At 33.0% G+C, this 12,568-nt stretch overlaps 2 protein-coding genes across 3 annotated transcripts; both read left to right on the top strand.

Moving 5' to 3' along the window:
• Positions 1 to 209: 209 nt before the first annotated feature.
• On the top strand, positions 210 to 7,031 carry PMS1 (DNA mismatch repair protein). Its single transcript, XM_085737747.1, has 11 exons — positions 210 to 511; positions 587 to 910; positions 1,438 to 2,697; positions 3,017 to 3,285; positions 3,360 to 3,486; positions 3,791 to 3,859; positions 4,012 to 4,085; positions 4,355 to 4,420; positions 5,487 to 5,590; positions 6,371 to 6,558; positions 6,705 to 7,031. Exons 1-11 carry the CDS (start codon positions 290 to 292, stop codon positions 6,825 to 6,827), a joined length of 2,826 nt encoding a protein of 941 aa, XP_085593873.1. The 5' UTR covers positions 210 to 289; the 3' UTR covers positions 6,828 to 7,031.
• A 1,776-nt stretch (positions 7,032 to 8,807) lies between these two features.
• On the top strand, positions 8,808 to 10,431 carry LOC146957623 (sm-like protein LSM4). 2 transcript variants are annotated; one of them, XM_085737675.1, is made up of 5 exons: positions 8,808 to 8,929; positions 9,123 to 9,164; positions 9,437 to 9,535; positions 9,652 to 9,793; positions 10,149 to 10,431. In XM_085737675.1, exons 1-5 carry the CDS (start codon positions 8,927 to 8,929, stop codon positions 10,169 to 10,171), a joined length of 309 nt encoding a protein of 102 aa, XP_085593801.1. In that variant the 5' UTR covers positions 8,808 to 8,926; the 3' UTR covers positions 10,172 to 10,431. The 2 variants fall into 2 exon arrangements, with proteins under 2 accessions (XP_085593801.1, XP_085593795.1); XM_085737669.1 differs by having other exon boundaries at positions 10,143 to 10,431.
• Positions 10,432 to 12,568: the final 2,137 nt, after the last annotated feature.

Genomic DNA, 12,568 nt, shown 5'->3' with positions numbered 1-12,568 from the left:
GAATTGTACTTTTACTATTTTTTTTTTTTTTTAAAACTAGAATTTTATTTTAACTACATTATCTTTATTAAATTTTTGTTTATTTATCATTACTATAAATAGAAACATGCAAAAGACACCCCTAAAAAAATGCAAAAAAAAAAAACATAATTAATGTCACCTTAAAAATTGGAAGTGTGGAATATTTAGAAACCATTTTCTTTCTCTTCACAATTTTGGCGGCAAAATTCCACCCATTTTCTTCCCAATTATCGCTAGCTCAGTTAATCGATTGTTGTGAAAAGCAGCAATGCCGATTGAATCGCAAATCATCAAACCAATCGCAAAAGGAATCGTTCACAGAATCTGTTCCGGTCAAGTCATCCTCGACCTCTCCTCCGCCGTTAAAGAACTCGTCGAAAATAGCTTAGACGCCGGCGCCACCAGCATCGAAATCTCTCTTAAAGACTTCGGCGAAGAATGGTTTCAAGTCACCGATAACGGTTGCGGCATTTCACCAAACAGCTTCAAGGTATTCTACTACCCCTTTAAAAATGTAGTATTAGGGTTTTGAGCTTGTTTAATATTTTGTTTGAAATGATTTCAGGTTCTTGGACTTAAGCATCATACTTCGAAACTATCAGAGTTTCATGATCTTCAGTCTCTCACTACTTTTGGATTTAGAGGTGAGGCGTTGAGTTCTCTTTGTGCTTTGGGGAATTTGACTATTGAAACGAGGACGGTGAATGAACCGGTTGCGACACATTTGACGTTTAATCATTCCGGTGTTCTTGTGGCGGAAAAGAAAATTGCGCGACAAATTGGAACGACTGTGACGGTTAAGAAGTTGTTCTCGAGTCTTCCTGTAAGAAGCAAAGAGTTTAAGCGGAATATACGTAAGGAATATGGAAAGCTGGTTTCTCTCTTGAATGTGAGTGATTGTGTGTTTAGTTATTCTATGATGTTCTATGTTTTCATAGTCGCGAATGTTTTCCATTTGAGTAAATACCTAAATTGGTACTTGAAATTGTAAGGCTGTATCAATCTAGTGCTTTTTATTATTGATATTCCTAAACGATCTAAGAAATTACAAAATTTTAATCAAATTTGTCCCTACGTTGTTATTTGTAGGACTATAATGACATTAGGTTGGTAATATCAGGAATTAATTTGAAATTTAGTGCAAAATGTCAGAGATGCATTGATAACCTATACATACAAATCGGTGAAGTTGATTAGCATTATGCAATTTCGGTGATCATTTAGAATATTAATAATGTGGGGGACATGTTGTTATTACTTTCTACAATTTTAAGGACTAATATCCAATTACTCCATTCTATTCCTATTGGGATTTATTTTTTGTTCGTTTTTCTGCTGAATTCTTGCCTTTTTTATTCCTGTTTCACTGAGTTTGTTAATAAGTATGATATATTCTTTCTGTTGGGTACTCTTCAGGCATATGCCCTTATAGCAAAAGGCGTTCGATTTGGCTGCACGAACACAACTGGCAAAAATGTAAAATCTGTGGTACTTAAAACCCAAGGAAATGATTCTCTAAAAGATAACATCATAACAGTGCTTGGCATGAACACTTTCAACTGCTTGGAGCCCATGTCATTATGTATATCTGAGAGCTGCAAAGTTGATGGTTTTCTTTCCAAGCCTGGACTGGGTAACGGAAGGAATTTGGGAGATAGACAGTATTTTTTTGTAAACGGTAGACCAGTGGATATGCCAAAAATCGGAAAACTTGTGAATGAGTTATATAGAAGTGCAAACTCTAAACAATATCCCATTGCAATCATGAATTTTACGGTTCCAACGAAAGCATATGATGTCAATGTAACTCCTGATAAGAGGAAAATATTTTTTTCTGAAGAAACTTCCTTATTGCAAGCCCTTAGAGAGGGCTTACAACAAATTTATTCTCCTGATAATGCCTCTTATGCTGTCAATGAATTTATGTGGCCTGCCGCAAAAGAAGACCGTTTTGAGTTGCGTTCTTCTCAGAAGAAGTCTCCTATCGTAACGAAACCGGCATCCCTGAATGTGGCGATTCCTCAGGAAGAGCATTATACTGAGTTCAATACTGCTAGTATTTCTCGGGATAAGAATAATTCTGACCGCAACAGTGGTAGTATATCTCTCAATGAGCATAAGGAGAAACACACTACCGATTCTAATAATGCTTCTGAATCTGATGATGGCGATCTATTCTCACATGTTGAAGAAGGGTTGATTCGTGAGAGTGGTGGGGGTTTAATGGGCAAGGAGTTCACACTCAGAGCGCACAAAACTTTAAAGGGTGACAAGAGTGGAAGACAGCTGACATCTACTCATATTGCTTTGCGCAATCAAGCTACCCTGGTCTCAAGGACAGTTGTGAGTGGGGGCTCTTCTGATAAATATTCTTCTGATTCATCAAGACATGTTCAGTCAACCCTTAACAATTTTGTTGCTGTAAGTAAAAGAAAACGCGATGACATCATTACAGCCTTATCTGAAGTGCCTGTCCTTAGAAATCAAGCTCCACAAGTAAATACTGAAACCAATGACCTGATAACAAGATCATATCTTCATTTGGACCAAATTAATGAAACTTCTAAGCCAAGTGAGATTGAAAATTTGCAGCAACGTAATCCTGATGGCATCAACCACAGCAGTGTAAATTCACTGTCTTTTAGAGAAGACTCTACTGACAGAGAACCTAACATGGTACGTTGGTTTGCAGTCAAGGATTCCGAAGATTGGTTTCAATCGCTAAATTTCATATATCTACACTTACAGTTCTCTAAGCATAGTTTTGCATGCTATTGTACTATGTTTTGATTTATAGAATTATTTGACACTCATTCATTAAAAATGACATTTTTTGAAATTTGTGTTTACGATCATTTAAGTTGAAGTTCCTTAGTGGCTAACCCGTTACTAAATCAGAAAATGATATTAATGTCTTTAGCTTGTATTCATTGAGAAGTAAAAGTAAAAATTGCCACTTTGTCTTTGTTTCATACTTGCATATGATGTTTTGCAGAAACTACATCAAGAGAATAAAACACATCTAGCTGATACAGCATCAGTTACACCATCTAGCAACAATCTGATAAATACTACAGAGCATGTTTTGGTCTCAGACCCTCCAATTTGTTCATCGCCTGCACGATTAGATTCTCCCAAGTCCTCTGGTCAGAAGATATTCTCCAACATGCAATTTTCTTTTCAAGACCTTAAGAGTAGGAAAGAGAAGAGACTTTCTTTGGTACAATCCAGCAAATACAGATATGGAAAAGCTAATGGCAAAAGGTTTATATTTTCGTACTCTCCTTATAAAGTAGGAAAATCATATATATGCTTACTCTTTCTCATAATTTTTTTAGTCACTATACGGCTGCAACTCTGGAGCTTTCACAGCCAGACATTGAACAGCAGAAAGAAAGGGTTTTGGCAGCAGCAGCCACCGAACTGGAAAGATTGTTCAAGAAGGAATACTTCAGCAGAATGAAGGTTGTTAGTATGATTCATATTTTTTTTTATTAAATTGGATGTTGTTGTGCTGATTGGTTGTCCAGATGTCAATACTCAATGCTATTTTAGTAAGTGGGAAAAGTGCAACCAAGTTGTTAGGTTTTTCTAAGTTTTTTTGTCCACCATAAAACCAAATCAATGTTTTTGGAATACAAAATCCGCATATCTAATCCATCATACTAAAATCATATTTAAATCTTTAGCTGCTCAATTATACCTACAATTTCAGATTAAATATATCATGTATTCAAAGGCTTATTACTTTGATATTATGTTTTAACAGGTGATTGGACAATTCAATCTTGGATTTATCATTGGTAAATTGGATCAAGATTTATTCATTGTGGATCAGGTAACTTCCACTATGTTTTTGAAACTACAGATTCTGCAGTTTCTTCCACCATCCTGTAGAATGATTAATCCATATAAATGCATTCTTTTGCTTTATTTTATATTTCTTTTAAAAAAAAACATGATTTGTGATGGAGAATAATCTATTTTCAGCATGCTGCTGACGAGAAATACAATTTTGAGTGTCTGTCCCAATCAACCATATTGAACCAACAACCTCTGCTTAGGTGAGAACTTATTCTTTTACGATCATTATACATAAGTATTCCTTTTTCCCCTCTGAACTTCTGGGAACTGTCAATAATCACATGGTAAAGCTGGAAAAGGAAATTACTTATTCTGCTGCAAAGTTTTGGTGTAGATAAATGACTTGTTGAGTTCAAAGTTACAAAGGATGTTTAGAGTATAAGTTTTGATTGTAAAAGCACAAGCGTAATTTTATCCTTTCTTTATTTGTTCATGATCTTAATTTTACTAATAAAAATTGCATATGTAGGCCAATAAGATTGGAGTTATCCCCTGAGGAAGAAATAGTTGCTTCAATTCACATGGACATAATCAGGTATAACTAGAGCCATATTTATCAAGCGGTGATATATTGATTCTCCATATTTTGTGTTATTGTCAGAAACTATATTTCATCAACAGGATTCTAATATCAATCTTGCATCATTACAGACTGTTTGTGTTTCTAGTTTACTATAGCCAGTATCTGAAATGATGCTGCACCATGATCTCTTTATTCACTTTCTCATTTAACTAGTATGATTGTCATAGTGAGTTGCCACTTGCCACGGATGATCAGCCTTAGAAAATGAACATATTGATTATCTTTTTGTGTATTTAAGGATCACTTGAAGTAATAATTAGTGTCACCCTAATGCACCAGTCATGAATTTCCCTACTACGCAAAACTTGACATGACTGACTTGACAGCTGTGTCAATTCAATGGCTGACCTGTGCTGCTTTAATTGATAATGAATAAATAATTTTAATAATAATTCAATGATATATTGATATTGAAAAAAAAACATGCATATGTATATTGGATTTAGTATATGTTTGAAATCATTACTTGGATCCTTAATCATGTGAAGATGCAGATATAAGATTTTATATATTTAAACCACCAAATAACTTGTTGAATTTGATTTCATATGATGTTTTTGGAAAGTATGATGTTCGATAATCTTAAGATGCATTTGTGACGTGCTTACTGCTGAGAAAAGAGAATACATCTATTAAAAAGTTCAAGTTGACAAAGCTTGAGCGATAGGCATGTAGAAACAAAAACCAAAGCTGTGAAGTTTGAACTTGAGAGCCCTCAAATTGTTCAACTAGTTGTTTCCTGTAAGCTAATGTCTTCAACAATGGTTGTGTGTTGCGTCAGCTATAAATGCCACATGCACATTAGAAATTAAAACATTTGCATAATTTATGAAAGGTTGTTGGAAATGCCATTATATTTGATTCAGTCACTCTTACAGTAAGATACTTTTTTTCCGTGGGGGTTATCTTTAAAATTGAGTTCAATGTTCTAGATCCAATATTTTATGCTTTAGTTGCGTTTTTTTTGCATCTTTATGGTTGTAGTTAGTAACATGAATTTGCATTATATCCATTTCAGGAAGAATGGATTTACTTTGGAAGAGGATCTAAATGCACCACCTGGATGCCGTTATAAATTAAAGTCTGTCCCCTACAGTAAAAACACCATGTTTGGAGTCGAAGGTAGAACCTTTGAATTTTATGGATTCTATCTGTGATTAATTTAATGATTCTGTTGGTTTATATAGTCATGATCGACCAAGGGAAAACATATTGTGTGCATTGGATATATGATTCTCTGTGCATGATACTCTTTAGTTTTCAATTTTTGCATTCATTTCGGAAGATGATTCAGGCCAAGCTGGAAAGTCTATTGACTTACACAGCTTTGGTTGATTTCAAATGTCATTTGATATTTGATTGGATATGTGATTCTTTTGTGCATTGGATACATGCTTTTCTGTGCATGATACTCTTTTTAGTTTTCAATTTTTGCATTTATTTCGGAAGATGGTTCAGGCCAGGCTGGAAGTCTAGCTGACTTACACGACTTTGGTTGATTTTAGATGCCATTCACATAACCTTGTATCAAGATGATGGTAGAAAATGGTGTCTTATTGATAATTTAGAAGACAAACAACAAATTTATTACACTGAAATATTGGAAATTCTGTATTAGAAACGAGGACCAGTGATGTTACAAGAAACACACCAGAAACGAAATAAGAAATGAGAAAATGTTTCAAATAAACCCTTGGTTCTAAGCTTGGATCTAAAGATTGGCATATACATATTTGAATCTTGTGAATGGCAAGGGAACTTTTTTACTTAAACATTCTTTTTTGAGATTTTGCTTAATCACTGTGAATCAATTGCGCATAGAATGGTTATTGAAATAAAGATTATTATTAAGAAATAAAAATTGCATCGAGTGATTGATGATAAGCATTTTTCTCCCAACAGATGTTAAGGACCTGATTTCAACTCTATCTGATGGTGATGGTCATGGAGAATGTTCCATAATTGGTAGTTATAGACAAGATTCCTCAGATTCAGTCTGCCCTCCAAGAGTTCGTGCAATGTTGGCATCCCGAGCATGTCGATCATCAATTATGATTGGTGATGCACTTGGAAGAAATGAAATGCAGAAGGTAGCAAAACACATTACTTTTAGCATTGCCCCTCGCCTTATTTTATAACACGTGCACACCTTTACAAGTATCTGGTTTAGTTGAACAATAAATGTAAGGAAATTGAATTTTAGACTGAGTTTTTTAGTTTACTCTAATTGTTTCAGATACTTGAGCATTTGGCAGAGCTGAAATCACCATGGAATTGTCCTCATGGCAGGCCAACCATGCGGCATTTAGTTGACTTGACGAAAATTCATAAGAGGTCAGAATTAACAATGCAGGAGTAATTAATTATGGACTTTTGCTCCAAAAGTTATTTTTAGATTGTAAGTTAAGGGATCATCATGTAAATTATTTTGTACAAATTCAATGTACATGACATTTGCTCTCAAACTTCACATTTTATGGAGGGATGTCTTGAGTGTCTTTGCATAAGCATGCCTGATGTACTGCGCTAATGGTCTCTACAAAATTATAGGGGCGTTGATTCATTCTTGCTGTTTCATTATTGACTCTTTTTTTTTTTTTTTCCTTCATCTGGCCTTGCTCCGATCGTACTCATTCTTTTATATTATTTTTCTCGTCTAATTACTATTTTGTTTATGATTACTGCTATTTTACAAATAATTGCCGTAAAGAAAATCAGTGGGCTAGCTTTATGTTTTGTGGGCATGCATATCATACGTTGGCTTTTCATTTCAGGTTGGTGTTCCTTTATTCCACCATATTGCTTAAAATACAATAGTTTCATTATAAAGTTTGTGTTGAACAAGACATTGTTGACCGAGTTATATGTTTAGTATTCATTTCCTAAAAAAATGTATAATATCATTAAACTTGTAAAATAATAATTAAAAAAAATAGATTAATTAGAATAGGATGTGTAAAACAAGTTTACATTATCATCTAATTAAAGTAACTCAATTAGATACATCATCTCGTAAGTGTTTTTTTACAAAATCATCGTAAGTGTTAAAAAAGGAAAAATCAAATAAAATATGGATAATACATGTCATATCCAACGCTTGTTTGACTAAACACATCATCTTAAGTGATAAAAATAGAACTATGCAAAAAAAAAAATGTTAAAAATAGAAAAAATCAAATAAAATATTTTCTAATAACTGTTTCTACCCACATTTTTTAATTTGGCCTTTTGATTTAGCCGTTTTCAATCTGCATTACATTCATCTCTGCAATAACAAAGTAATTTTATTTCATTGATACTCCTCAATTTGAATATTTTACATGTGCTCAACTTTACAACCACGTATACAACTAAAGTACAAGATTGGTTCTCTACATAAATGTAATGACGTGCAGCACGAATATATTGCCTTTACATATGTTGTATGTATGCTCATGTCAATCAATACATTCTTCCCACGTAAATCCTCCACATAAATTTAGAGGAGGGAGGGAGAGGGAAAAATAGAGAAATTTTCATCTTATTTAATAGTATTTTTGTAGAAAATAAAAGGAAATATTTCTGATTAATATTTGAAGAATTTTTCTAAATCTTCAAAATACTTTTCCAATACATTTTTTTTTAGTTTTCTATAATAGGTGAACAATATTTTTTTTTTTTTTGAAGAAGCTAAATTAGCCCACCTAAATTGGCACATTAGCATTAGGGAGAATCGAACCTGAGACCTTAAGGAGGAGCACACTCCCAGGTCCTAAGCCAATCCAAGTGGGTTAATAGGTGAACTATATTTACTTTCAAAGTTTGTTTTACTACATTTAATTATGAAACAACTTCCTCTTTCATATTCAAAAAACAACCTCCCATAAATATATCTAAATCTTTATATTATTCAGGAGAATATTGTGACAAAATAAAGAGCCTAAATATGCAATCAACGTTATAGTTTTTGCTTCAGTTCGCATCAATCCACACCGTAATGTGCAAAATTCATTAAAAAATTTAAAGTCAAATGTATCCGTGGGGTTGTTGCCACTAGTTTACACAACAAAATTGAATATCGTCTATGGATTTTAACTATATGTTAGTATTTTAACTATAAAAAGAAAAAACTAACAAAACGAATACCCTAACAAAACGTGCTTAACGCTTCTAGAAAATATGTTTTGTTTATTTTAGAGATGAAAATATGCTCTGCTTATTTGTTCTCTTTTTTGTTACATCTTGTTTGTTAGTGTATTTTTAATGTTTTCTTTTTTGTTACAACTTGTTTGTTAGTGTATTTTTAAATTTGAAAAAGAAGGATTTGTTATTTTATATACCTGCTAGCTAGAGCGGGAGTGTAAAATAGAATAAAAGAAGCTATCTCTCTCTCCACAAATCACAAATACAGAAACCCAGTATCGCATCTCTCCATCTTCGCTTTCTTTCCTTAAAAATCAACCACCAATTCACGATAACATGGTAAGTCACTCTTTCTTTCTTAATTCTACCACAAAACAACGATTTGGTTGAATCATTAATACCTAGATCTCATCAACTTCACTCTTTTTTCTCAAATATTTAATCTTTTTTACGTTTCTGCCTTTTTAATGATACAATTATGTTTAGGGTTAGGGTTCCATTCATTATTTGACAATTCACTCTTTCTTTGCAGTTGCCATTTTTCCTTCTCAAGACTGCTCAAGGCCACCCAATGGTTAGTAAATCTTTTTCTTTTCAATCAAGCACCAACACAGATACGTTGGCACTTATAATTTTTTTAGAATATGACATAATTTTATGTAATCATGTGAAACAATGTTGCGACAATGTCCGGGACACCGGGGCATGTCTTTGATCTGAATCGTCGGTGTCGTAAAGTTTTTGTTTTATTTTACCTTGTTTATATATGTATAAATATAAATATGATACAACTTGTGTTACCTTGTAACTTGTGTTTTTTTTTTTTTTCCCCCTTTGTTGCAACAGTTGGTTGAACTGAAAAATGGGGAGACTTATAACGGCCATTTGGTAAATTGTGATACATGGATGAACATCCATCTTCGAGAAGTCATATGTACCTCTAAAGTAATGTTTTTTTGACAGCCCTTCTTGCTTTCCTTCATATTATCGATATTTATTTATGATAATGTCATTTGTTGTTTGTTATAACGTACCGTGTTTGATTGAATTTGGCAATGTAGGATGGAGATAGATTTTGGTATATCCCTAAATGCTACGTTCGTGGGAATACTATTAAGTATTTTCAACTTACACCAAGTTTGGGACGAGGAAGAGCGAGAGGTAGGGAGGAGGCCGAGGAAGGGTTGGCCGAGGTGGAAAGAGGTAAATCATCCCTTATATATCATTCCAAAATGCAAGTATTGCACCAGTATCATGTGTTCATTTGTTTCCAATTTGCTCTGGAAGCGGTTACTGCTGTTATGCTTTTGTTTTCACCTAGGTTATCTCCTGTTGCGTAAAAAAAAATCAATTTAATTATTAAATTATCATTCAAGTTTACACTTGTTCGGATGCTAAAGGAAAAGAGGAATGTCGCAGTTCAAGTTATATTAAACATAAGTAATAAATTATAAAAATAAATTGTCAATATATACTATAGTTCATGTTGTGATAGCATATATGTTGTGATTGAATCATATGAATAATCTAATATTTGTTCTTCTCGTGGTAGGTGCAGGACGAGGACGAGGTAGAGGCTGATTTGAACAACTGATATGGAACTACATCAAATGGGCCAGTTGCTGCTTTTAGAGGCATTAGTGCAATTTAAGTTTCCAATTATTTTGCTTATACAGTCACCAAAATGGTGATATTAAAAACCTCAACAAAGTTTTTTTGCTACATCATTTTCTAATGTCTTAACTACATGTATTCCTTTTTCTCACTTAAAAGCAATGGTGGGAATACATGTTCTTTTGTTTAATAGTAGCAAATACCTCGCAACCTTGATGCGTTTAAAATTGTTGTCATGTGACACATGTTGAATTTTAATTTTTTTTTTCTTTTTATGAATGACAAATGTTAGCTGTTATGTTACTATTTTCTCCCTTGTCAGGATTCGCACCATGGATGTTACTAAGGGTGGGTTTGGTTCGGTTAACCATATTAACCAAACCGAACCGAACCGAAATGTTGAAATGGTTCGGAATAACCAAACCGAACCGTTTAAGATTTGTAACTACCTGAACTGAACCAAAGTTATGGTTCGGTTAACCGTTTCGTAACTTACTAACCGAACCGAACCGAACCAAAATTTATTATATTTTGAATTTTTTTAATCCTTTTGCGAATTTAATTGTTTTTTAGTCCTTTTTTAATGTAATTGCAGGAATTGTGTATCAAGCATATTTTTTAATTGTTTCTTGTAGTAGTCTGAACCTCGTTGATGAGGTTATGGTGAGGAACAACAGAAGGACGCAAAAGAGTGAAGATTTGTACCAAGTGTGTGACGACGACGGGAGAGATTTAGATCAATAGCATCAAAAATCATTACATAATTTATAGGAGTTCTTATATTACGTGGTTTCTTTTTTTTTTGTTGAGAATATTACGTGGTTGTTGCTCCATTACTTGACTTAGAATATTTATTTTTCAATGAAAATAATAATAAAGAAATAGAAAAAAAGAAATAAGATAAGAAGAAGAAAAAGTAATAGAAATTGATTGATGGATATAGAAATATTTTTTGAAGAGAGAGTAATAGAAATATAAAAGGTCCTTCATTAAAAAATTGTGTAAAAAGGAATTAATTGATTTGTAATGGTTCGGTTCGGTTCATAACAATTAATTACGGTTAACAACGGTTCGGTTCAGTTAGTGAACTGTCTTTAAAATAATGGTTCGGTTAGATAACCAATATAATAGTTCAATTAATTTTAGTATGGTTCGGTTCGATTAACCGGTTCGGATTGGTTTTTTGTTATTTTTGCCCAAACCCTTACACCTTTTAATCCCTTCCTCTTTTTCGGAATTAGAAATTTTCATTCAAATCGTCATTTGTGTAAATTGTCATTTGTTTTGAATAAAAATTGTTAGCTAATTGTTTTATTTGTTGGAAGATGAAAGGAAATTGAGATTAAAACTATTTTCTTCAAGTTTATTTATCTTCTACAATTTAAGGATCTGGATAGAAAAAAATAGATAGATTATGATTACTTACCAAAATATTCTTTCTTATCTCAAATCCGTTTTGACATGTAGTTTCAAATATACAAGTAAAAAATTCTATGTACTTAGCTGTGTTCATTCCTAACGCAGGAGCAAGGTTCTTTATTTATTTTTTATTGAACCCTTCTTCATTTCAATTCTCACTTTTGGGGTTTTTCAGCAAATCCAAGTTCTATTAATCATGTTTTTGTTTGAATTCTGCTCTTTACCCAAAAGTTTTTGCTCATTCCCAACTAAACTGACCAAAATACCCCTACGCATGTTAACTCACGCTAGTGTTAAATCTGCGTGAGTTAACTCACGCAGAGATTTGCACTAGCAAAAGTTTTTGCTCATTCTCAACTAAACTGACCAAAATACCCCTACACATGTTAACTCACGCTAGTGTTAAATCTGCGTGAGTTAACTCACGCAGAGATTTACACTAGCGTGAGTTAACTCATGCCGAGATTTGCACTAGTGTGAGTTAACTCACGCAGGGGCATTTTGGTCTTTTCAGTTGGGAATGAGCAAAAACTTTTGGGTAAAGAGCAGAATTCTTTGTTTCCCTAAAAAAAAAATTAATCATGTTTTTGTTGGCTTGTTTTTCTTTAACGTTCTTTCAAAGGTAAGATAGAAAATCCAATTTCTTTCAAATCCAAGTTTCTATTAATCATGTTTTCGTTTCCTTCCTGCACAATGAGCAAAAGGATAGAAAATATTATTATTGCTCTCTTTTCCTCTCAATAACCAAACCAAATGGAAACCAATTTTAGGGTCTATTTAATTGTAATCTTCTCTTTCATTTTAGAAAATTTTTATTCTATATCCAACAAAGAAAAAACTTGCTCTGTAAATTGTTTTTGAAACATTATTTTGTAAAACATTATTTTTTTTTTAAAAAGAAGTACACCTCTTCTAAAAATGCAGCACATCAGCCTAGCTTTGGTA

Source organism: Medicago sativa, chromosome 1 (genome assembly GCF_051527215.1).
Source record: "Medicago sativa cultivar Bolivia chromosome 1, Bolivia_mono, whole genome shotgun sequence".
In the NCBI taxonomy this organism is placed as follows: Eukaryota; Viridiplantae; Streptophyta; class Magnoliopsida; order Fabales; family Fabaceae; genus Medicago; species Medicago sativa.
This window is presented reverse-complemented; position numbering and strand designations above follow the sequence as displayed.